This window comes from Penicillium macrosclerotiorum, assembly GCF_028827735.1.
Source record: "Penicillium macrosclerotiorum strain IBT 26536 chromosome Unknown utg000003l_segment0_segment0, whole genome shotgun sequence".
NCBI classification, from domain to species: domain Eukaryota; kingdom Fungi; phylum Ascomycota; class Eurotiomycetes; order Eurotiales; family Aspergillaceae; genus Penicillium; species Penicillium macrosclerotiorum.
The window spans coordinates 5,800,976-5,823,427 of record NW_026643083.1 but is presented as its reverse complement, the minus strand read 5'-3'; the positions used below and the strand labels follow the sequence as shown (position 1 = coordinate 5,823,427).

Here is a 22,452-nt window from a genome sequence, read left to right as displayed (position 1 = left end):
TGCATGAAATGTACAAATCCAGGATTCGCTCTGCTTCCGGGGGCGCACCCTCCTAAAAGACATTGACTATGACTTCAAATATCAAATTACTTGGGCAAAGCCAAGGTCCTGATTTGATATTCAGCCCTTGGTCCTCGCGTAATTCGTGCTACTTTTGTCTATGCCACAACAGTAGGGCTGGTTTGTATCACCAGCTCACTGGCCTGTCAGGAAATTGCACAGCATATATAGGCTATTAAAACGAACCGAGGATGACTTCCATGTTTTTACGATGAGCCAATCCATATGAAGTCATAATAAGTTTTAAATTCCACACTGACGGCGTTGTTCCCCGCCCTACAAAGCCCCGCTAAAAATATCGTGGCTCAGCCCCCGTGGCTGAGTAACAGTAAAGGCTCCGCGGGCTTACGCAATCCCCCGGTTGGCTCAGCGATCCCCGTATTAAGGGTAGTTCGGCCGGCCTAACTACTCCGTGCTTGCTCCGGCCCAGCCGCATCGCGTTCACGTCCACCTCCACCACCCACCACCGTTTCGTTCCTCGGTCATGCAGACTTAGCACTGAGGAATCAGCACTCCTTTCATCCCGATGTACATCGACCCTCCCTCGCTTGGCCGATAAGCATCAACCATGGCCACCCTGGCCTCGTCCCGCCCAACCTCCCCGACCTGGCCGAAGCGGCGCCCGCGTGCGTGGGCGCTCCGCTGCGAGCGGCTCTGTTGCGCCGCGGCCAGCTGTTTTCCTCTTGTTTTTGTGTATGGATTGACGACATGGGCTGTTTATGTGGCAGTCAGCATCGGCTTTCAAGAGCACCGGAGTGCCTGGATCGGTATGTCGATATCCCGTCAAGAAAAAAGCGCCGAGCTTGGTGCATTGCATGCGGATGAATTAGATCAACCATGGAAGGGATCACATCAGCTAACTTGGGCTGGTGCAAAATGAATAGGTTTACCCAGTACCCTGCTCGCTCTTTTACTGTACGGCTGTCTCAACGCCAGCTACACCGTCGCCGTCTTCACCGACCCCGGTTCGCCGTTGACGACCCGCCGCGGCAATGACCGCCACAACTACAGTGCCCTCCCGGTCACTGAATACCCGGAGTTCACCTCCTATACTGTCAACTCATCGGGTGGATCGCGGTATTGCAAGAAGTGCCAGTGTCCGAAGCCTGATCGCGCGCATCACTGTTCTACATGCAAGCGCTGTGTCTTGAAGATGGACCACCACTGCCCTTGGCTGGCGACGTGTGTTGGCCTGTATAACTATAAGGCGTTTCTCCTCTTCCTCATCTATACCTCACTATTCTGCTGGGTTTGCTTTGCTGTTGCGGCCGTGTGGACGTGGACGGAGATTCTGAATGATACCCGCTACATGGATACCTACCTGCCAGTCAACGTGGTTTTGTTGGCTATTCTTGGCGGTATTATTGGTCTAGTGCTCTCCGGGTTCACTGCGTGGCATATCAGCTTGGCCGTACGTGGCGTGACGACCATTGAGTGCCTGGAAAAGACCCGATATGTTTCGCCGCTGCGCAAAGCGCTGGAGAGACCGCGCCTCGACCAGAATGGGCATAGTAATGGCCTTGTCGACTCAAATAACGAGAGCCTCGCCCATCGACTGCAAGATTACGGTAACCAGATACTCGACGCCCACGCCAATGCCATCCCAGGCGTGACTCGCGCCGAAGAAGGGGGAGGAACGGCTCTCTCCTGCACCCTATCCGCCGGGACAAGGTCCATCCCTGGCCTCCGGTACCCAGAATCTCACACCTGCACAACAAGCGCTTTCCCGTTCCTACGCTGAAATTGAGCGCCAGCGTGAGCGGGATCGATACCAGGAGTACCTAAACGACCAAGATAGCGAAAAGATGCCGAGTGCATTTGATCTGGGGTGGAGGCGCAATCTTCTCCACCTCTTCGGCGAGCGACCTCTTCTCTGGCCTGTTCCTGTTTGTACAACGACCGGTGATGGTTGGCGCTGGGAAGCCAGCACCCGCTTCCTGGAAGCCCGCGAGGGACTTCGTTTGCGACGTGAACAGGATCACTCCAACGAGCAGCAGTATTACCGTGATCTATACACGCGCAATATGAATAATAGCCAAAGCTGGATCGGCGATGCGGGAAATTCCCAGGAATTCCCATCCCAACCGCAGCCGCAGGCTTGGAATCACCACCGTGCCCGTGAGGGTCCACCCGATCGGCCGCCCACGAGTGTGTCCTTGCAGACTCTTGCGCCGAACTCCCCGCGTCCTCGACCCGGCGACAGTGACTTCGAAGATGGCATTGACGAGCATAGACTCCTTGATCCAGAAGATGGACGACAAAGAGGCGAACACAATGCCCAGCGAGAGACAGACGAATGGCGCGATTGGGATTAAAGAGATGAAAACACATTAAGGACTCGACGCGCGGTATGTGACGTTTTACCATTGCATAGCTGGGCGTAAGGCGATAAGCGATAAGGCGATCAGGCCAAGTTGGCATTTTCTTGCTGGATATTTATTTGTTTTATGTTTGTATGAGTATTTCATTGAGCAAAAATATGACTTGATTGTATATTTGATCCTTTCACCTTCTCTTGACAATTTATCAGCTATATATCCTGTGTGCTTTGTGCTCGAATTTTCCGCCCCTTGCACTTCGTGGGTGCCTCGCTGCCTGGCTGCTATCCATCTAATCACACTTATCGTGTAATCGGCGATCTTATCCTCTCCACCTTCCATACTTCATCGTCATTTCAACTCCCTCTCCCTCCCCCCAAAACACCCCCAAAGTTCTCTGTCCAGCTCTCCCACAATGACATCTCCCTCCACACGCCGCCTCCTCAAAGAATCCAGTGACCTCCACAAAAGCCCCTCACCCTACTTCACCGCACACCCAACAACGGACAATCTGCACGACTGGCACTTCACTCTCGCCGGCCCTCCCAGCCCAACCCCGTACGCGACTGGCCTCTACCACGGCCGCATCACTTTCCCGCCCACCTACCCCCTGCGCCCCCCGTCCTTCCGCTTCCTCACCCCCTCTGGCCGCTTCGAGGTCAACCGCGAGATCTGCCTCAGCATTTCAGGGCACCACGAGGAAACATGGCAGCCCGCATGGGGTGTGCGCACCGCGCTGCTCGCCATCCGCTCTGAGATCATGGGCGCCGAGGCGAAAGGCCAAGTCGGCGGCATGGAGGGCAGTCCCGAGGTGCGCCGCGAGTATGCGCGGCTAAGCCGCAGCTGGACATGTCGCGAGTGCGGCGGTTCGAACCACGAGGCCATGCAGCGCTGGTGGGATTTGTGTCGAGAGAAGGGCGTCGTAGTCGACGTTGAAGGCGTGGAGGACGGGTCTACTCCCGCGGCTGGTGGGGAGAATGCGCAGGTTGCGGATGCGGATGCGAATACCAATCCAGATACCCCCGCGCACAGTGCTACTGAGACTCAACAATCCCCGGTCCAGGAGGTGCCAGTCGCTCCACCCCAAGCGCCAGTTGCTATGATTGTGAATTCAGAACCCGTTGCGTCAAGTGCTTCGCCGGCGGCTGTATCGACCTCCACACAAGCCGCAACAGCTCCATCAGCCGCTCAGTCTGACGTCCGTCCGCGCCCAACACCAACAACTCGAATCCCAGCTCCAACTACAGATATATCACCAGAGCCGGCAAGCAGCGCCTGGCTTGACCGAATCATTGTTGGCATTGTCATCGCGCTGATCCTGCTGATTACGCGGCGGGTAGTTGGGGTCGACGACCTCTAGACAGAAAGTCTAGATACATATATTTATATATCTGCGCGAGAAGCAGGTCTTTTCGGCACTCGTTTTTTTTTCTGTTTTTACATGGTACATGCTGATATACAACGGCGTGGCGTTTGCAGACCCAGGGGGTTATATGTTCGTTGATTAGTTTACAGGATACCACACAAACTGAGCGATTCTCTTTATTCTGTTATTCTGTTCGAATTCCATTGTTTCCGGTTATTAAATCATTTCATCCTTGCAACCCAAAACCCCGTTGTCAAAACAATAAGTCAACAATTGTAAACAACGCCTGGCAGTTCCTGAAATGTCCTTCTCTTCGGGATATTGCTGCGCCAAATGGCACGGTAACTCCAATAGCACCTAGACTGTCCTCAGTGCTGCAGTCAATGGTAGTAGGTTCGAGGCGAAAATAGATCCAGGACTCGAGTAAGGGATGAACAACCGTTAAGGAGAGTCAAGACCCGTTGAATAATGCCGGGGGGCATCAGAGCCATCATTCGACGACATCTCGGTGCAATCAGATCTAAGCCAATTAATCTCTTTCACGCCATAACCGTATCGCCATCAACATCATTCGTAGCCCCAGGCAGTCCAAGCGCCTGGTCCTTCTGCACCAGCACCATCCACCATTTCTCGAGCACCATCCAGCCGGTGTTCTCCCCGCTGCCCTGCCGACGCACAACACCGACTTCAGCCAGCCAGCCCAGCAGCAGTTCCACCTCCCACGGTCCCAAAGCGGGCTTGAGCATGCCGGCAATGCCCTCCGCGCTTAGGCCCTGGCGGATAGAGACACAACCCAGCACGGAGGCGATGGCCATTTCCCATAGCTGGGTAATCAGGAAGCCGTGGATATCAAACCAGAGCGGAATCTTGGGCGGGAGCTTAAGGTCCTCGGAGGGCGGGGGTAGCGGGGGTTTGATATTTTCGATGGATACTTGGACAGGGTTACCGTAGACGTACGAAGTGGATGGGCGAACCTGGATGGGGAAGCGGAAGCAGTTTTTGTCGACCATACGGGTTAGGTAGTTGGAATCGGTGAAGCCAAACCGCTCGCGTGGCGCGTCGCGGGGGCGCAGCTCAACATGGCCACTCACAGCGAGGTTGATGATGGCAAGGATATCGCCGTCCTCGGCGAGATACTGGATGTCAAGTGATCCCGTGGTCTGCAGCAGCGGGTCTAGGACGGACGACTTATAGTAGGTGGCGCGCTTGAGGATGCTACAGTCGATGCCACGTTTGCGGTTAAGTTGTGAAAGGAGGTGGTCCGTAATGTCATAATTGCGGCCAGGCTGAACGCGACCTTTGTTCGCATGACCAATGACGCGGGCCGTTGATAAAGATTGCAAGGCAGACTCGAGGAGTTGATCTCCGAACGGTCGAAGGGCGTCGCTGGCTCGTTGAGAATCGTAGGTTTCCTCTGGAGCGGCGACATTTGAACGGACCCAGGTCTTGACAACCTCCAGGCGAGCGAGGTCTGCCTTTCGCAATCCTTGATTCTCTGGCGAATCAATTGAAGCGGCGAATGGAATACGAGCCATCAAGTCACGCTTGTGAAGAACGGTGATACCCGTTGTCTGGGTGTAGAGTTCATCACCTGAGGAAACAGGCTCAGGGCGAAGTTCAAAGATGCTGTCAAATTCTTCACGAGTAGCAGGGAGGAGTGGTGCCTGTTCGGACGTCGTAAACTCCAGTTCGAAATTTGCCCATTCCACCACGGCGGGCCAGTTGTATTGTTCCAGGCGCGAATAATCGATTTGCGGCACTTTATTTTTTGCATAAGCCGCGAGGAAAAGTTCTTGGAAGTCACGCTGCATGCCCACGATTTGCAATCGACTTTTGTTCAGGATTGCTCTGGCCCGTTCTTGAATGAACATCGCGTCATGTTTTGGGAACGCAGCTGATACCAAATCCCAATCGATCAACCTTCCCTCTGTGCCGCCCGCGAGAACACGAACAGCAACAATGGCAACCATGATCTTGCGGTACAGAGCTCGGTCGAGGGGCACCACATTTCGTCGGCGAGTTTGGCGTGAGGAGTCTGCCTGGAGTATGCTCTGAGCAGAGATCGAAGTGTTAAATCTATCAACCCGGCGTTCTTTGAGAGCTCCCGAAGTCCTGAATTGAGACGTATAGGCTGATAATGTCGAATCATCGGACACAGCTGTCTTCGGTAGCAAATGGCGATGAGTAGACGCTGTGCGAGTCCGCATTATCGATCGCGGTGTGCGAGGCACCGGAGCCGGCTGATCGAAATCAAAGCGGATTTCCCCTTCGATTGGTGCATGAACAAATTCATCTCGGACTGTTTGATCAATGTATGGGTGATCGTCAAGGATTGCATCGAACATCTCTTCATGCCCAAGCTCCCACCTGAGAATTTTATCAGAGGTTTTGGATGGATTTTTGGCCTGACGCGCAAGCTCAGCCAGTTCATGGACAGAGTCTGCAAGGCTGCCAGGAAGTTTTCTCGTGATAGTCCTTGGCTTCCTAGCAGCACCAAACGTAGCAAAGGTACCGGAACTTGGGTGGAAGACCTGCTTTGGGTGCATCAACATGGCATATGGGCCAATTGTAGTCATTGTCTTCGTCATACGAGAGAATCCTCCATCCTTGCTTGGTCTTCCCCGGGGCCGAGCGATCGTAGTTTGAGGCTGAGACATAGTAGCCTGGGGCCGGAAAATCGCTGTCTGAGAGCCCATCATAAGTCCCGGCTCGCGAGGACGCCGAATTCCCAGCAGACGTTTAGATCCTGATGATCCATAATCCATTGGATTTCCAAACTCATCATCCAGCTTCTTGAGCAAATCTCTTTGGATCCTTCGCTCCACCCTCTTTTCTTCTCTAAGTACGCGAACAGGTTTCTTCTGCAACTGAACAGTAGCACCCTTGACTAGAGGAAGCGTGGTCTTCTGAAGCCCTGTTCTACCGCCAGATTTGGTAAGACCGGGGTCAAGCACAATATTAGGCGAATATGAAACCCTTGGATCAACGCTTGTAAGAAGCTTCTGCCTCATCTTCATTATGAGAGGGTCATCCGGCGACATCCCAGGCTTGGCGAGGATCGTTTTGGTGACCATGACCCCTTTACTGTCCTTGCCGCTGAAGGTAAGTTGTCGAAGCTTGCCAGCATCAACCAGATTCTTGACTGCAGTTCTGACCGTTCTCATGTCGGGCTTCTCCTTATATTTTTCTTTGAACCAAAAGGTTGCAAATGGATACCATAACTCAGTTCCGGAGGGATAAGCACCGCCAGCCTTTTCAATGATCTCCATAAGGATTTTCCTTCGAAGAAGACTGATTGAGCCACCTCTATCTGATGAGCGAACAACTTCAATTGACGTTTGCCTAGGTGTGCTGCGGATGACAGGTGTTTTGGACTTCGCAAACTCATTCTGCAATGATGGTGTCTGCATTTCCTGCGATATTGGCTCCGGCGTGCCGGATGTACCTAGCTTTCCAGAATCAGAGGGAAGAGATGTCCGTGGAGTAACAGGTTCCCCTGGAGATCCAATTCGACGTCTTTTGGGTGATATTCCTTGATTTTCCTTCGGGTTCAGATGATGCACAGCAGAACTCTTCGTAAGACCTGTTGAAATTTCGCTTATAGCCTTATTCTGCTCAATGCTTTCACGCACTTCAATCTCAGAATCAATTGTAAGTGGCTCGATCTCGTCTTCATTGGAATCTTCAAGGCGTGGTTGTTTAGCCCTTCCCCTGCCGCTGCGTCTAGGTTGTTCAGTTGAACCGGAAACTGAAGTAGGAGAATCCGTGGCTTCCGGATAAGCCCCGCGACGTTTTCGCCCTCTTGAAGGTACGGGGGTGACTTGGATGTCTGGAGACGGGTTGACGGCGATGAATCCTTGAGAACTGGGCTCTGCAGGCAGGGAGGAAACGTCAAGATTGTGAGTGGACATCATAGGAGTTTCTGGCGTCGGGTCCTGCTCTTCATCATTAAGAATATCTTGCCCTTCAGCGAACCACGGGAATGAAGCGAGTTTGGGTGATTTGAAAACTGCGATGCGGCTTCGGCTGGGCCGGCCTTGCTTCTTCCCTGCTGGTCTTCGCTTCCCAATAGGAGTAACGTAGACACCAGGATTAGGGATGTCATTTACAAGAACATTGTATTCTGTCCACGTTTCATCCATCCCTAACGCTTCGAACATTTCCTTCTCGGGTAATCCTGAAGCCTTTACCTTATCCCTCCTTGTGTACTTGGGTACCCGAGGAGTTGTCGAGAATACTAGGTGAGCTGGAAGTTGCCTTGCAACTTCTTCGATATCCTCAATCCCCTGGCTTTCAGGAGATCCTCTGTCTAATTTGGACAGTTTTGATGGTCTTCCAGAGGTGCCGCCTAAAGCTCCCTTTGGGCGACCTCGGCTCGGGCGGTTGGGAGTTGAGAACCGTAAAACAACGCCGGGTTGGCCCTTGGTACTAGCTTCAATAACTAGATGACTTTGTAAGCTATGACCCAGGAAACGCTGGGAATTTGGAGCCAGAGAAAAAGAGAACATACCAAACCGGCCATCAGGGAGTCGAACAGGCACAGGGTCACTGCTAGACAGCAGATAGTTTGAAGGCCTGCAAACTGCAAGGGATTCAAATAGGCTTCCATTACCGTTCTTGAATAATCCCTTTGAAACGCCTGTCTGTGGGAACCCAAGCTGGTCAAACTGCGCAGTGGCATCAACAGCGGGAATCTGGATGCTAGCCGCCTTGGTCTTTTGAGCTGGATATTCGACAGCCTCCCACAACGACTGGCCACTCTCCACAAGTTTTGCAAAGTTATCTGCTGAATAGTGTATGTAATAGAAAACAGTCTTTTCGATTGCCGTGTCACGGACGATGGCAAGGTGCCGCAGGTGAGGCGGTTGAGAGAGCTGCCAGCAGTCGACTAACCGATGGAGAATACATTCGGATGGTCTGCGATAGTAGCTTCCGAAGAGAAGACGATTTATTTCCTATGAAACATATGGTCTTCTTAGAGAAGAAGTAGATTCAAATTATGAATAACAAGACTTACCAGGTTCGTGACTCCTATAGTCCCAGAGGCAGCCACAACATCAAAAATTTGGTTCCCAAGAGGACGATCCGGTGTCCAAGATGGAACTGCGCGCCCAACATCGACGACCGTCTTTTCTTGTTCAATCTTAAATCTTCCCTCGTCTGCACCAGACGCGTTCTTCCCCACGGCATCGGCCTCTATGTCTTCGTCCAGATCCGCTTGATCATCCGCACTTGCATTCAGTTCGCCGGTAACATCATGAAACTTCTCCAAATCGCGCTCTGTAGGATCGCGAATGAGCATTACACAGGCATGCATCAGTTTGTATTGTGATGCAGCCTTCACACGTTTCAGGACACCGATCCGTTCAAACTTGCGAAGTGCGCGAGACAAGATTCGCCATCGCCAGGGGTCCTCGAACCCTAACATCCTTTTCAGATCATCACGAGTCACAATATGGTGTTCTTTGAGGATCTCAAACAGCTTCTGGGTAAAAGCATGAAAATCAATCATCACGCGCTCGTGACCTGCATTTTGGGCAGCGGAGGTATTTCTATCGCTGGAGCTTTGTTTCATAAAACGGCTATGTATACAGAGACTGGTTCGGGCAGCTCTGACCTGAATGGATCGTTTCTCGATATAGCCCTTTCTGTGGAGTGCGTCCGTTCGTTTGGGGACAGACCGCTTGTCCTGACCACTGAGTCTCACCAAGTCTGTTTGCACCACACCATCGGATTTGTGTGAAGCAATGATGGAAAGCAAGGCAAATTCGCTGGCCGGAACTTTACCTTCATCCGGCTCGTGACCAGAGACCGCGTACCAGGTTCTTTCTCTCGAGACAAAGACGCGAATGTGTGAGGAAGTCGACGTGGGAGAAGCTTTTTCTTGGCCAGTTGAAGCTTCTAATGCTTGCTCCACTTGACCATCTTCATGCTCCACCTCATCAAGGCTAAGATGGTTCCATTGATTGCTCTCCCCCACAGACACCTCAGGATGGCGCGTGAGCCATGACCAAACCTTAGCTTTAAAGCGACGATCGACCCTCTGGCGACTTTGGGTAGAATCATGAGAAGAGCTGGAATAGAAACTTTCAATTGCTTTTAAAATTTCTGACAAGGTCGCGCCTGCAGAAAGGTCAGCTCTATATTCTATCGTAGCTTTGTATCCCCACGCCGCGTCTGAGATTGCCGAATCGGGACATATGGAATGTGCCCAGCCGACAAGAAGAAACAGAGCGCGGCATTGCAGAAGAACGCTCAATTTAAAGGCAACTTCATGAAATTTTCTCTCGAGGATCAATCAATAAAATCAATTTGTGGTCTCTGGTGACAGACGAGGTGCAGAAACTTATAGATTGTACTGGGAAAAGTGGGTCTCGGAGGTCAAGCTATACGTACCTTGGTTGCCGCAGAGGGCGACCTCGTTCAGCAAAAATTCGATCAGTTCCTGTAAGCTGGGAGCCATGCCGATTCCATAATTTTATGAAAAATGGATCAAATCAGGGGAGATGGTGGTGGGAAGAAGAGGGAACGGCGTGGCGAGAGAGGAAATTGGAAAGCGAAAACTCCGTTTCGAACGTGCGTCACTTGAAATCGAACGGCTGGGCGGCATTTCAATCACGTGATATTAGTACATTTGGTGCCCCTCTTCTCAGGCAGCTAGACTTAGAATACTAACTCTCATCAGAAACGACGATGCAGTGTGGTCCAGGTGGAATTTTCGGTTGGCAGATCAAATGAACCCATAGTTACACCGAATAAGTCAGGATTCTTCTGCTATATATGTCAGATGCCATATTTCATGACTATTTTGAATACTCTAGGGATTTTGAACATCCCAAAAAAAAAACAAAGTAGAGGCAGTATTTTATCATTTACGTCGTGATAGCCATAGGCTTTTCGGGAGTATTTTTTTATTATCCTAGCTATGTTTCCAATACATCTAAGCCGAGTAGCTTCGTGGTAGAAACCACTGGAAATATCCGGCCGGCTTGGCCCAAATGATACCCATTCTTTGAGCGACTTTGAAACCAATCCCGAACTCTTGAAGCAAATAAAATCTAGTTGAGGGGTCCCATAAGATCCAGGAGAGGAACACGATGATTCGAATCATTAATTAGACAATTGAATTTCACCCAAAATCCGGCCAGAAGATGGCTCACTACATGACAATGCAGGCCGAGGGTTACACTCGCGCAAAGCACTTGATACAATCAGTATATCGGAAGGGTCTCTCTTGGGTATCTGCAATAGATTTAGCTAATATTTCCATTCTCAATCTCACTTACAGGCATCGGCGTGCGGTGTCGACAGTGGCTCGCAAGATGATGAAGGCGAGCGTAACTTCAGCTGCAGACAGCCACATGAACGGGTGGCTCGTGTCTGATTATTTAGGGGCAGTGGCAGTTTCATCATTCCGTTCCTTTCGTGTCGGACAGAATCTTCTTGGGTTTTTCGAGAATTTTAGGAAGCAAAGAAGGAGAGAGCACATCGGGAAGGAAAATAAAGTTGTGCCAAAAGTTCAAAGATGACTACGGTCCGCCAAGGGAAGGACAACCGCACCCAATCCCACGGCAGTGCTCAGAAAAGTAAATGATTGTCAAGGATCTCTTATGATTATGGGAACCTGAGTGACATGCTATCCTGATAACGTGGCTGTGGTCGCCGATACACAATATTACTATCTAGAAAAGTTCACAGAGTCGACGCCCTGAGCCCATAGGGTTCTTATACAAAGCTTGAAGCCCGGAGAAGATACCAATGAGGTATTATGTGTTATGAGAAATACTAGAGATGTTTTATTGACCCCACAACCCGGTGGCCCGCGCACTCCTCCTTTATTTTGAGACATCCGGGTCGATCAGACTACTATAGAAGCCGGCCGGAAAGCAAAGGGCGCCCACCTCGGCAAGGGAATTGCTAGATGTATACCAGGACCACATTTGCTCCACTATTCATAATTACAGAATGCCCTTTTTCCCAAATGCGGTTGGAGTGTGGATCTTAGACACCAAATATTGTGCTTTTCCATATTCTCACCGTTGCACTCCTGGGCGCGTCGAAAACCCCATATAATGAATTATTTGATTATCCGGGGGGAACAGAATCACTGGATTTATGTCTATGTTGCCGTATGTGGATATGTTCTGGTATTACAAGGAGGGGGAATTTTGACCACGAAAATCGAGCGCCTATTCAAGCACAAAACAGAGACAACGCATGTGGTGATACCCGCTCAGCCTACCCAGCCTTCAGGTCAAACACGATGTGACGGATTGAACTAAGTGCTTCTAAACTACTTGTACGAATGATATGGTGGATGAGGCAAGTCGTATTGTCTGTGTCAATTTCTGGTGAAAACAAAATCAATTCTGTCTAACGTAGTATGAATATCTCATGTAAAAACGTGTCTAGCAATGGCCAAGATTCCGTTTTTGCTGATACCGAAATCCGTTCCCTTCCAACATCCGCATCAGCCCGTCTCAAATATTCCTCTATCAACCTTTCCACGTCAACGCGCCCAAGCATCTAATCCTTAAGACTATTACAATGAATATGCATCAGTTGGTTGCCAATCCTTCATATCGTAAATTGCCCCTACTTTGACTCGAATCATATCGCCTTTCTGCACCTTGTATCCATAGACAGCATTTTCGGTTGGCTTCGTATACAAATAGGTTTCCATACAGAACGAGACGTCCGTTCAATCAATCATGACAAATATCGCAACAGCAGTTTCTTTCGCTGAGTTTTGTACGACCGAGTAATGTTTCTTGATTCCATCTGAGCCGTATAGAGTGCCGATTACAGCGTCCGGATGACAAGACGAACGTCGGGATGATACAATCCAAGCAGTGCCTTGTAGTCTTTGGCGTTGACGACCTTGATATACTGGGTAGTTCAAATTTACTGCTCTGCCGATCGTAAGGACTAGGTTTCGCCGATCTCTTAAATACAACTTGCGCTAGTCAATTCGGGATGTGGACAACCTTGTCAGATTGCGAGCCGAAAAGTTAATTCACAACAATCCTCTTTGCCAACAGCTCTCTCTTAGTGGCAGCTACCACTAGGAAAAGATTGACTATTGGGTAAAAATTAGACACCCCGCATTATCTAGTCGGTCTGTTCCCACTAATCTTGCGTCGCCACACCCCACACCCCCAGAGCAATGATCCAGGGAGAAAATGTTGTACCCTATATAGCTCGGGGGCTCTCTGATTTTCAAACAACGAAACGCCCTCCAAGTCCAACGCACCATCAAGTCTTGCGAAAACCCCCTGCTGCCTCTCTGGATAGTAACGAAATTGGGCATCCAAGCTCCGTTGACCAATTTAGGGACGTGCGCGAGAACAATTTGAAATTCGATCATGTGAATAAATTAGGAAGCGTTCAGCTTCGGCATCCCACGACCAATGACTTAATTCTCATTCCAAAGCCTTCGCGTGATCCAAACGATCCTCTTAATTGGTATGGAGAGAAGATTACTCGTTCCAAGTATCATCGTTGATTCTCATTGATTCTCATCTGTTGGCAGGTCGAGAGCATTCCGGATCTATATTGCGATTATCTCTTGTGCTGCGATTTTCTTGGCACAGTTCCTTGCTGCGGGCCCCAGTGTTGATATGGCGAACATTGTTCATGATATTTTTGGCGTCTTACCAACTGACCCTGGCTGGTCAGCCGCTCTGGCCAAGGCATCATATCTTTTCAGTGGCACAGCGTTTGTACAAGGCATGTCAAACCTGTTCTACATGCCACTCATCTTGAAGTACGGCCGTCGTCCAGTCTATATATTTTCATTCCTACTTTATGGCGGATGTTCTCTTTGGGCTGGCCTGGCTACAGACTATTCCAATGCCTTGGCCGCCCGACTTATCCTGGGATTTGCGGGAGGTTCTGCTGAATGTGTCGCCCCTTTAACAATTGCAGATACATTCTTTCTTCATGAGCGTGGTCTAATAATGAGGTATCATGCCCTTATATGATTCATTGTCTGGGTCATCAACTAATAAGAAATAGCTTCTACTCAGCCGCCCTCTCTTGTGGTATCGCAGGTGGAATTATACTTTCCGGCTTAATGACTATTCATCAAAGCTGGCGCGTTGTATATTTTCTTGCCACTGGTCTCATTTGGCTTTTGGTAATTATCGTCTTTTTCACCATGCCTGAGACAGCTTATCAAAGAGATTATTCGAGTCGTTTTGGTACGCCTGAATCAGCGCCTGAGCCAACGCCTGGATCAACCTCGAAGGAACCCGAAACAGTTCATGCCGAATTTCCAGTGCCTTTGAAAAAAACATGGGCTCAGCAGCTCCATCTTTTCAGCTCTGTGTACACGACAGAGTCGCTGTTCACGCTCTTCTGGCGCCCTCTCCCCCTCCTTATGATTCCATCTGTTCTTTATGGTACTCTGAGTATGTCGGTTAGTATAGGTGCATTTGTTGCAATCAGCTCGAACTACGCAACAGCTTTCACTGAGGTCTACGAATTTTCAACCTGGGAGTGCGGTCTCACTTATGTTGCAGTCCTGATCGGTGCTCTCACCGGAATTTATGGTGGTGGTTGGCTATCCGACAAAATCGCAGACAAGTTGACTCAGCGTCAATCGGGTATCCGTGAGCCAGAAATGCGACTTCCTACAATCATGATATCCATGATACTAGCGCCTTTGGCACTAGTTTTATATGGAGTTGGTATACACTATTCATTACACTGGATGGTTCCTGTTCTGGGCCTGGGATTTTGTGGGTGTCCGATATACTCCAAGATCAAAGCATTTCAGTACTAATCTAAATTAGTGGGGTTCGTTATCACGCAGGTTAGCAATATTGTACTTGTCTATGCGATCGACGCCCATCGACCAATCGCCGGCGAGGTCGTTGTATCTCAATTGAGCTTCAAAGGTATGTCGTTGTTCATGATAAAATGTTCTTTCAGATATCAGATATTCCAGTATGACTGACACATACAGCTGCTTTTGGTTTTCTTTTATCATTTTACACAAATCCTTGGATTGATTCGGCTGGTTATGTGAACTCATTCGGGTGCCTGGCTGGTATCTGCGCCGCTGTCTTGGTCATGTGGATTCCGCTCTATTGCTGGGGTAAGATGATTCGAACCTGGATTCTAGGATCACGAGTTGCACAAGGAATTCGATGGGGGGAGGATCGAGAGGTTGGAGAATGAACAAACAAGAACAAAAATTAGATCCTATAGAATCATTCATTTGAATTTCCTTGCTGGCATACAGCAAAAGAGTGGTTATATACCTGTATTGGAAGGAGCGGCCAAGCAACGACAGACTGCCCGTAAAAGAAAGGTACGCCAGTAGCAGTGAATCTGCGGAAGACACTGGCGGCATTGGGATTAAATTATTGGTATTCGGAGCTTCTTCATTGCATGGGAAAGATCAAGCACATCGGACTGCAAGTAAGGAGGATGAAGCCCAGCCAATTCCGCAAGGTTTGCTTTGCCCCTTCCCTCTCTCCTAGGAGCCATATGAAGTGCGGGAATGCTCTGGTTTAACTCCTTAGCATTTCTTCCATTTCATTGGTTGAAGAGGATGCACTAAGGGCATTATTATGAGTTTGAGCATAATAGTTAGGGAATCTATTGGTAGCCCAATTAGATGACACATACGCTACAATCTTGATTCGGAGAAGGCTCCCGCCAAGATGAGACCAGTGGTGACAGCAGCCGCGCTCTGCAGTCCAGAGAGATTGACATGAGAGCACAGTGCCGATTTCCATGAGGTATACAATAAGGGTCTGGGCAGCAGTACCATCCTATTTCCTTGATAGCACGACAAAGCTATTAACAATAAGGCTGCTGCCCCCCCCCCCCCCCCCCCCATCAGCCAGAGACAGTCGAGACAAGCATGCAAAGATCAGGAAGTTTTGCGTCAAAAGATTCAGAGCACTGACCAGAGAGATGCATGGGCCCATCCTGTGTCATATAGATAGCTTCAATATTCCACCCAATTTCTTCAAAGGTGTTGAGATTGCACGTTATCACAGCTAGGGCTGGGGACAGCATAGTAAGTTATGTCCCTGGTCACAAATTTACGTAAACCAATCATGATGTTCAAATTTCTAGCAATACGGAGCATAGAAGTATTACGACAGCACGAAGTCCATGAACTCAATAAATAGTTGCAATAATGACGCCCGTGCTATATTGATGGGATAAAAAGGGCAATTTTGTGAGGGAGGATGGGAGTGAATGGGGCTAGCGTAGTGCTTTTTATTGAAGTCGCTTCTTCGGCTACTCACCCCTACGAAGACTCGAGGAAGTAGATTCATTTGATCTCAGCCATGCAATGAGTTTGATTGACAGAATACTTAATTCCAGAATCCCCTGGCCTCAAATATAACCGTCACGGTTATGAATCCAGGAGCCTTTCTTTGTCAAGAGCCCAGACGAAACAAGCTTATCTGATGATCGAGATAGAGCTGGGAGAAACTCTCCTCTGTAGCCCCAGCGAAGTACCGGTGGAAGGTGCTTTTCTGTAGGGCAGTGAGCTTTTTTCAACGTACCTTTCGCTCGAAGTTTCAATTTATAAATTCAGTCAAATAAATTGGAACCCTTTTCTAACCATTTGCTCACATCATCTTTTACCAAGGCTAATCCTCAAATGGTTCAAGCTTCGATTCATTATCTAATTGAAAATTAGACTGAATTATGCTAACAGGTAGTCTCTTCATGAATAAAAGCTAAAAGAATCTTGAGGGCCATCCTTGTTGGCAGTTGTAAACTAACTTCTAGGCGCCTTGATAACTGACCAATGAGACCTGTGTGAATTCTCTGCGTAGGTGCTCTTGAATGTGCATAAGATAGTTCATCTCAATTTCGGCTTGACCGATATACATACTGGATAATTCTTTCAAAAGGTCAATGCCGGCTTGGTCTACACTGGGAGCCCTCTGCAAGTTCTGGGAGGTAAATATAAAAAGAAAGAAATAGTGCTTTGATCAATCATCAATCCCAATGCAAAATCCGACGCCCCAGTCTACCAACAGTCTATACATGCCCAAAGAAAAGCCAAGATTTATCATGAGAAACAACCAACCATCAAGCCCATCAGTGCTTTACCCACTCCGGCCAATGGCATTTGCCCTTTTTCTCCATAGCAGCATCCACACGCCACATCATCGTGCCGGACTGAACGCCGTTGTCGGCATGTCCGCGGACAGCCCATGCTGAGCTATAGCATTTGCCCTTGGCATCAACTCGATACTGTATACAGCCTGGCATCATGGCGCACCGCTCAGCGCATTGATAGATGTTTTGGGGTTTGCTAATGGTATTTTCGCCTTCGTGCTCGATTTCCTCCGGGGCGAAATTGTTCCAGTTCTCGACAATATGGTGCGTGAGTGTGGGGCGTATGATTTTGCGAAATATATCGCTGTATGTGAGAGTGGTATGGTTCTCCTAAGTAGTAGGTGTGAGTAGAACATAAACCCGTCGTTCTGGGAAGCGCAGGTTATGCGGTGGGGAAAAGGCGTACCTTTGAGTGCCACGCTAGGTCAAATTTCCATAGTAGCTCAATATCCGGGGGTGTCATATGGTGGAACGTAGTAGGAGGGTAGCACCACTGCTCTTTGTTGAAGGCCTCGCCAAGAGCATCTTGTTCCCACACGGATTCCTTGGTAACATGGGGCCAGGACCATGTCAGGTCGATTCCGTTCTCTGCGAGTGCCATGCCTAGCACACAATCGCCTGCCCACTGCTGATCCGTAATATGGTGCCAATGCTCAAGTTGTCGGGTGTAGGAATCTGCCACCGAATGCATCGCCGCATGAGACAGTACAAAGCCGGACCCGCCGTGCGCAAAAATAGTCGCACCGATCTGCATCTGGTTTCCAAGGTATAACTTCTCCTGCGGGTCGAAGTGCTCGAGCCAGGCCAGCAGGTTCGGCCAGAATGGATAGGTATCGGCCTCAATGAAGAAGTACCACTGAGCATCGGGACGATAGGCCCGTGCTTCTTGGACCATGGGCAGGAACTTCCATTTATCTAGCTTCCAGCCCGGGTTCTGGGTCATGCCAGAGGCTCCATTGGCGACTTTATTATGATCCTGTTGGAGCAGGGCAGCGCGGCCACCTGCGCGGGCACGATTGTATATGGCGAAGTCATTATTAGCTAGCAGTAATTCACTGGTATTGCGCAAGACATCGTGTGTTTGGATGCCATCGATATCTTCCTCGAAATCCGAGACGATCAATTTATGCGGTATGCAGCGCAGCGTGGTGCGGAGATGGACGGGCACTTTCTCCTGTGCTTCGGTAATGCCGGTCTTCAACACAACTAGGACATCCTCAATGCCTGGAAGTGAGGGGCATGGTTGCGGTGTTGTATCGGCCGATGAAGAATCGGTTTCGTTGGATTCGATAGGGTAGGCGGCCGGATCGATGATGACCGGGGAGACCTGTGACCTAAAGGTGGAATTCAGGTGGAGGATGAGAATCATCAGACTCATTGGGGCTAAAATAGGCACCCATCGGCCATACCGAGCCGGGAAGACGGCCATGGTAGCCAGAGCGAGCCCGAATAGTGATTATCAACAGGGAAGAACGGAAGGCTCTTGCCCTCTATGTTCCAGAAGGTCGATATAAGATCCCGACCGGCAACCCCAGGAGAACATCCTCAAGTTCAAACCGGTCGGCGAAGAGAGCTCCTGGGGATGCCGTGGGGCTTGTTTCGGGGCGGGCTGGCCGGTTTGAGGCTGCAGGCATTGGCCCAGGCCTTGGAAAGTGGCACCACTATGCTCGACCAAGTAATGTTAGCTGCACATCCTGGTTGCTTGTTTCAGTGTCCAAGGTAACCATTTGACCATCCGCTGGAACCGGGTCTGGCATCGTGATTGCAACTGGTTTTTGTGAACGTTCGGAGGTGCCCAGTCTGGTTCTATTGCCCGTTGCCTGCTTGATTCGCTCACGGTGTCACCAATGCCCGCCACGAGGGGCCCCCTATTGTAGGCGATGTGCAGTGGGTCTGACGATGAGTCTCATTCAAAGTAACCAGTCTTTTTGAGCAGGAATAGGCACCACTTTGTGCCGCAAATTGATGGCACAGAACGTTCGAGGGTCAGAATTACCGATAGGCCATTAGGGCTATAGATGGTTTAAAGGTGGAGGGTTGCGGCTGGAACGTCATGCCGACTCGGCACATAATGTCTCTTAGGGAGAGCTTGTACTCGAGTCGAATGGGTATCAAATCAAAATACATACATTTTTTGTATATCTGAGCGGTAACTACATCCTCCATACTTCAAATGATGATCGTTCGATCATTATTACAGCGTATGTGACAATATAGGCCGATGAGAAAATTGTCGAGGTTGGCGTCCTTCATCTGTCCAATCTACGATATTTTGCAGATCAAAATGCAGATCTACAGGCGTCGTCCTCTTTAAACGTACGTAACATTAATACACAAAGTGCATCCTAGAGGCTCGCCAGAAGAAAGGCTTTGAAATTTTGTTTATCATTTCAGAGAATATAGTTCTCTCGCTCGACGCCCAGCACAATGACCAAGCACGAGCCGCACATGGGATTCCATGCACAATCCTTGAAATTCGTTATCGCCAGAGAGATAGTATCACGACCGTACAAAAACCCCGACCCTCTCGTGCTCCGCAATGCCCCACCGAAAAAAAACGAAACAGAACTTTTTTGGGTTCAGTCCATTTAGGCCTCAGTGGTGACACGGCCCTTAGCGTTGGTGACCTTGACACCGAGAGCCTTGGCCTTAGCGATGATGTCGACACGCTTGCGGGAAGAGACAGCGTGGGCGATCCTAGAGAGCGAAAGTTAGTACTGTCGTGCCCAAACAGTTTCCACGCAATCTGGCAATAGATTTTTCTTCTTTTTCTTCTTTTTTTCCAGGTCGCGAGCGGGTGAGGAATCAGAACGTACTCAGCAGCGTAGGTGCGGTTGTGCATGAGGAGGAGCTCAACATCCTTGGGGTTGTGGACGAGGAAAGCCTTGTGGCCGGAGGGCATCATGTGGCGGGTCTTCTTGTTGGAGCCATAGCCGATCTATTCAATCCCGGATATATTAGCGGGGCAAGTTTGACAGATTTTTTGAGGAGTCGTGTGGAATCGTACAGAGGGCATGGCAATCTGGCCCTTGAAGCGACGGCGGACGGCATTGTCAATACCCTTGGGCTTGCGCCACGAGGGAGCGACACACTTGAAGCGGTCCGACTGGTGGCGGTTGAAGCGGTTGGTGCCTATAGCGGTCGATGTCAGTCCTTCAATTCCATCTTGGTCGTGTGTGATATCGGTGAAAATGTATGGTCGATGCCCGTGGATTCGCTATCGCCCTTCGACCGGTTTTTCGAGATACCAAATTGGCTGTCCAACACTCGTGCAATTCCAATTAAATTTCCTCCTCTTCCTTCTCGGGGATGTGTTCGTTTGGTTTCGTTGGCAGGGCGAAGAGCGACGCAATCCAGGTTCTTCCGGGGATAAATGAGGTCTGGTGATCGGGAACATACGCTTCTTGACGATGGGGATGTGCTTCTTCGCGGAGACCATCTTGAAAAAAGAAGGACCGTCAGTATTCTGGCAAAGTGAAGAACTAGAGACACAGAATGATAAAACTCACTTTGGCGGTGTTGTAGGGTCTCGCCGGGCGTTCGAGAGTTGTCGAGTCGGAGCGAAATCAATCTCGAAAACTTCACGCTGGCTTCGCGGGCCAGTGGGCGACCCACACTAGTGCGCTTTGAGCGACCTAAGCGAAACTACTGGTGTCTTATGTCAGCGTAGGGCTTATCACGGGAGAGCCCTGCCAAGACTACCTATTCGGGATACCCGCCGTTGTATACAATCAGCCTGGATTTGCTAAATGCAGTACGAGCCAGGAAGCATTATCAAAGTACAGAAATTAAAGAAACTGTAAAGTGGTACATGTGGAACTCTATCACCTGTAAGGATCGTAGTACGATGTTTACAGCCCAGCTCAGTTTGGGTGGCACCCATTAACCCTGCAAGTGTAGCTTCACTCTCTCTCCTTCCTTCTCTCCGCTTTGCAACATCTGCTCCAACACCTCTAGGTCTGCCAATGCCTCCTCTGGGGACTGCCTCTTCTCGACAGGCCGTCCATTTACAATGGCATCGGCAAATTCAGCGACCTCGGGGACAACACCCTTGCCATCAAACGCAATGTGGTGATCTACACCGTTGACGGTCACCCCGTCAAAGTGCATAGTCACCACACCCTTTTCGCAGGCAAATTCGAAGATGTTGTCGCTGAATGGCGAGCCCCAGGAGAGGGAAACGAGGCCCTTGGCGCCAGATCTTGTTTGAACCACGGCATCTACAGTGTCAACGGGTGGCAGATAGGACTGTTGCTGTTGCGATTGCGCCGAGACTGCTGTGATCGGCTCGGTCGAGCCCAGAATCATACGCAATCCGGCAATCATATGCACTCCACCGTCTAACAGGAATCCTCCCTGGTACTCTGGTGTCTTCCGCCAGGCAGTCACTTCAAGCCTTGGTCAGCGTACTGTTCTATTTATCCCTTGGCACGGTTCCAGGTTTCAGGTCACGTACAGTAATACTTGTTATCCGGCTTCACCAGGCTATGGACATTGGCTCGGAAATGGCGGATCTTACCCATCTCCCGCACCTTTTCGGCTGCAAAGAGAAACTTGGTCAAATATCGGTAGTTCTCGCCGACCGCCCAGAAGAACTTGGTGGTGTCAATATTAGTTCGGTACCATTGCAGAAGGTCCTGGGCTGTGGCGACATCCTTCGCAATGGGCTTTTCAGACAAGACATGCTTGCCAGCCAGGAGAGCCTGCTTGATGAATTCCGGTTGAACGAGAATGGGAAGACTAGATGCGCTGTCAGTTCGAATCCAGACCGGACCGAGATTCATGATTCCATAGATGGGTCAATTGCCCCATAGAGCCATTGGGAAAACATACGCAATGATCACAGCCCCGATGTCTGTCCGCGCTAGTAGATCAGCAAAAGACTTGTCAGAGCCGGAGTCGTCCGAGTAAAGGTCGACAGAAGAATCACCGCCCGCGAGAGCTTCCGCCGACTTCAAGGAACGTGAATAGATGGCTTTGAGTTCCAGGTTGGTCGCGCTTTGCACGGCAGGCTATCAGGATCATCAGCTTTGGTTGCATTGAATACTGTATGCGCATATTGTCAGTATATGGGGCATACCAAGTGCTGCTCTTTGGCAAAATGGCCTGTGATAAGGCAAATATATTTATTAGTCCAGACTGCTGTCAAACAATAACCAGGCATAGGTCAAACAAGAATACGCACCGCTTCCAACGATAGCGACACCAACAGACATCCTTTCGATCTGTCCAAGATACTTAGAGGGAATCAAAGAGAGTATTGTAGCCGGGTACACTGGCAAGGGAGTCGCCTCTAGCAAATGTCATGCAGCAGCTGCAGGGTCCGGGTGGGGTTCTTAAACAGCCCACTAGCCACCTAGACCGAGAGTCCACCTCGCGGGCCTGGGAAGGTCCAACCTCCAACCCCCGGCTGATCGGCTGCCGAGCTTCGGCATGCCTAAATTTTCGGCTACAAGGCTACGATTCGTGGCTACGCCAATGGACTGGAGACTACTCTCTATAGCTGCATAGGTAATATTGCCGCTGAAAAGGCCTGGTTCACAGGCTCCCCATGGAAAGCTAGGCGCACATTTAGCCCATGTATGACGCAAGAACTACACAGTGAAAATG

The 22,452-nt window shown here is 49.9% G+C and overlaps 8 protein-coding genes across 8 annotated transcripts; 4 read left to right on the top strand and 4 right to left on the bottom strand.

Annotated features, from left to right (window-relative positions):
* Positions 1-628: 628 nt before the first annotated feature.
* On the top strand, positions 629-2,375 carry N7462_004997 (DHHC family palmitoyltransferase; the record flags this gene model as incomplete). The annotated part of the gene is made up of 3 exons (XM_057076722.1): positions 629-827; positions 945-1,669; positions 1,758-2,375. The coding sequence occupies 3 exons, from the start codon at positions 629-631 to the stop codon at positions 2,373-2,375; spliced, it is 1,542 nt and encodes a 513-aa protein (XP_056936227.1).
* Positions 2,376-2,793: 418 nt separating this feature from the next.
* N7462_004996 (ubiquitin-conjugating enzyme E2) lies at positions 2,794-3,738 on the top strand (the record flags this gene model as incomplete). Its single annotated transcript, XM_057076721.1, has 1 exon — positions 2,794-3,738. The coding sequence occupies one exon, from the start codon at positions 2,794-2,796 to the stop codon at positions 3,736-3,738; it is 945 nt and encodes a 314-aa protein (XP_056936226.1).
* Positions 3,739-4,283: 545 nt separating this feature from the next.
* Positions 4,284-10,207, bottom strand: N7462_004995 (uncharacterized protein; the record flags this gene model as incomplete). The annotated part of the gene is made up of 4 exons (XM_057076720.1): positions 4,284-8,185; positions 8,255-8,699; positions 8,762-9,867; positions 10,141-10,207. The coding sequence occupies 4 exons, from the start codon at positions 10,205-10,207 to the stop codon at positions 4,284-4,286; spliced, it is 5,520 nt and encodes a 1,839-aa protein (XP_056936225.1).
* A 688-nt stretch (positions 10,208-10,895) lies between these two features.
* Positions 10,896-11,128, top strand: N7462_004994 (uncharacterized protein; the record flags this gene model as incomplete). The annotated part of the gene is made up of 2 exons (XM_057076719.1): positions 10,896-10,982; positions 11,033-11,128. The coding sequence occupies 2 exons, from the start codon at positions 10,896-10,898 to the stop codon at positions 11,126-11,128; spliced, it is 183 nt and encodes a 60-aa protein (XP_056936224.1).
* Positions 11,129-13,903: 2,775 nt separating this feature from the next.
* On the top strand, positions 13,904-14,530 carry N7462_004993 (uncharacterized protein; the record flags this gene model as incomplete). The annotated part of the gene is made up of 1 exon (XM_057076718.1): positions 13,904-14,530. One exon carries the CDS (start codon positions 13,904-13,906, stop codon positions 14,528-14,530), a length of 627 nt encoding a protein of 208 aa, XP_056936223.1.
* Positions 14,531-16,821: 2,291 nt separating this feature from the next.
* Positions 16,822-18,271, bottom strand: N7462_004992 (uncharacterized protein; the record flags this gene model as incomplete). The annotated part of the gene is made up of 2 exons (XM_057076717.1): positions 16,822-17,172; positions 17,249-18,271. 2 exons carry the CDS (start codon positions 18,269-18,271, stop codon positions 16,822-16,824), a joined length of 1,374 nt encoding a protein of 457 aa, XP_056936222.1.
* Positions 18,272-19,430: 1,159 nt separating this feature from the next.
* Positions 19,431-20,281, bottom strand: N7462_004991 (60S ribosomal protein eL32; the record flags this gene model as incomplete). Its single annotated transcript, XM_057076716.1, has 4 exons — positions 19,431-19,539; positions 19,659-19,780; positions 19,850-19,974; positions 20,242-20,281. The coding sequence occupies 4 exons, from the start codon at positions 20,279-20,281 to the stop codon at positions 19,431-19,433; spliced, it is 396 nt and encodes a 131-aa protein (XP_056936221.1).
* A 443-nt stretch (positions 20,282-20,724) lies between these two features.
* On the bottom strand, positions 20,725-22,058 carry N7462_004990 (Gfo/Idh/MocA family protein; the record flags this gene model as incomplete). The annotated part of the gene is made up of 5 exons (XM_057076715.1): positions 20,725-21,230; positions 21,299-21,582; positions 21,676-21,854; positions 21,923-21,948; positions 22,028-22,058. 5 exons carry the CDS (start codon positions 22,056-22,058, stop codon positions 20,725-20,727), a joined length of 1,026 nt encoding a protein of 341 aa, XP_056936220.1.
* Positions 22,059-22,452: the final 394 nt, after the last annotated feature.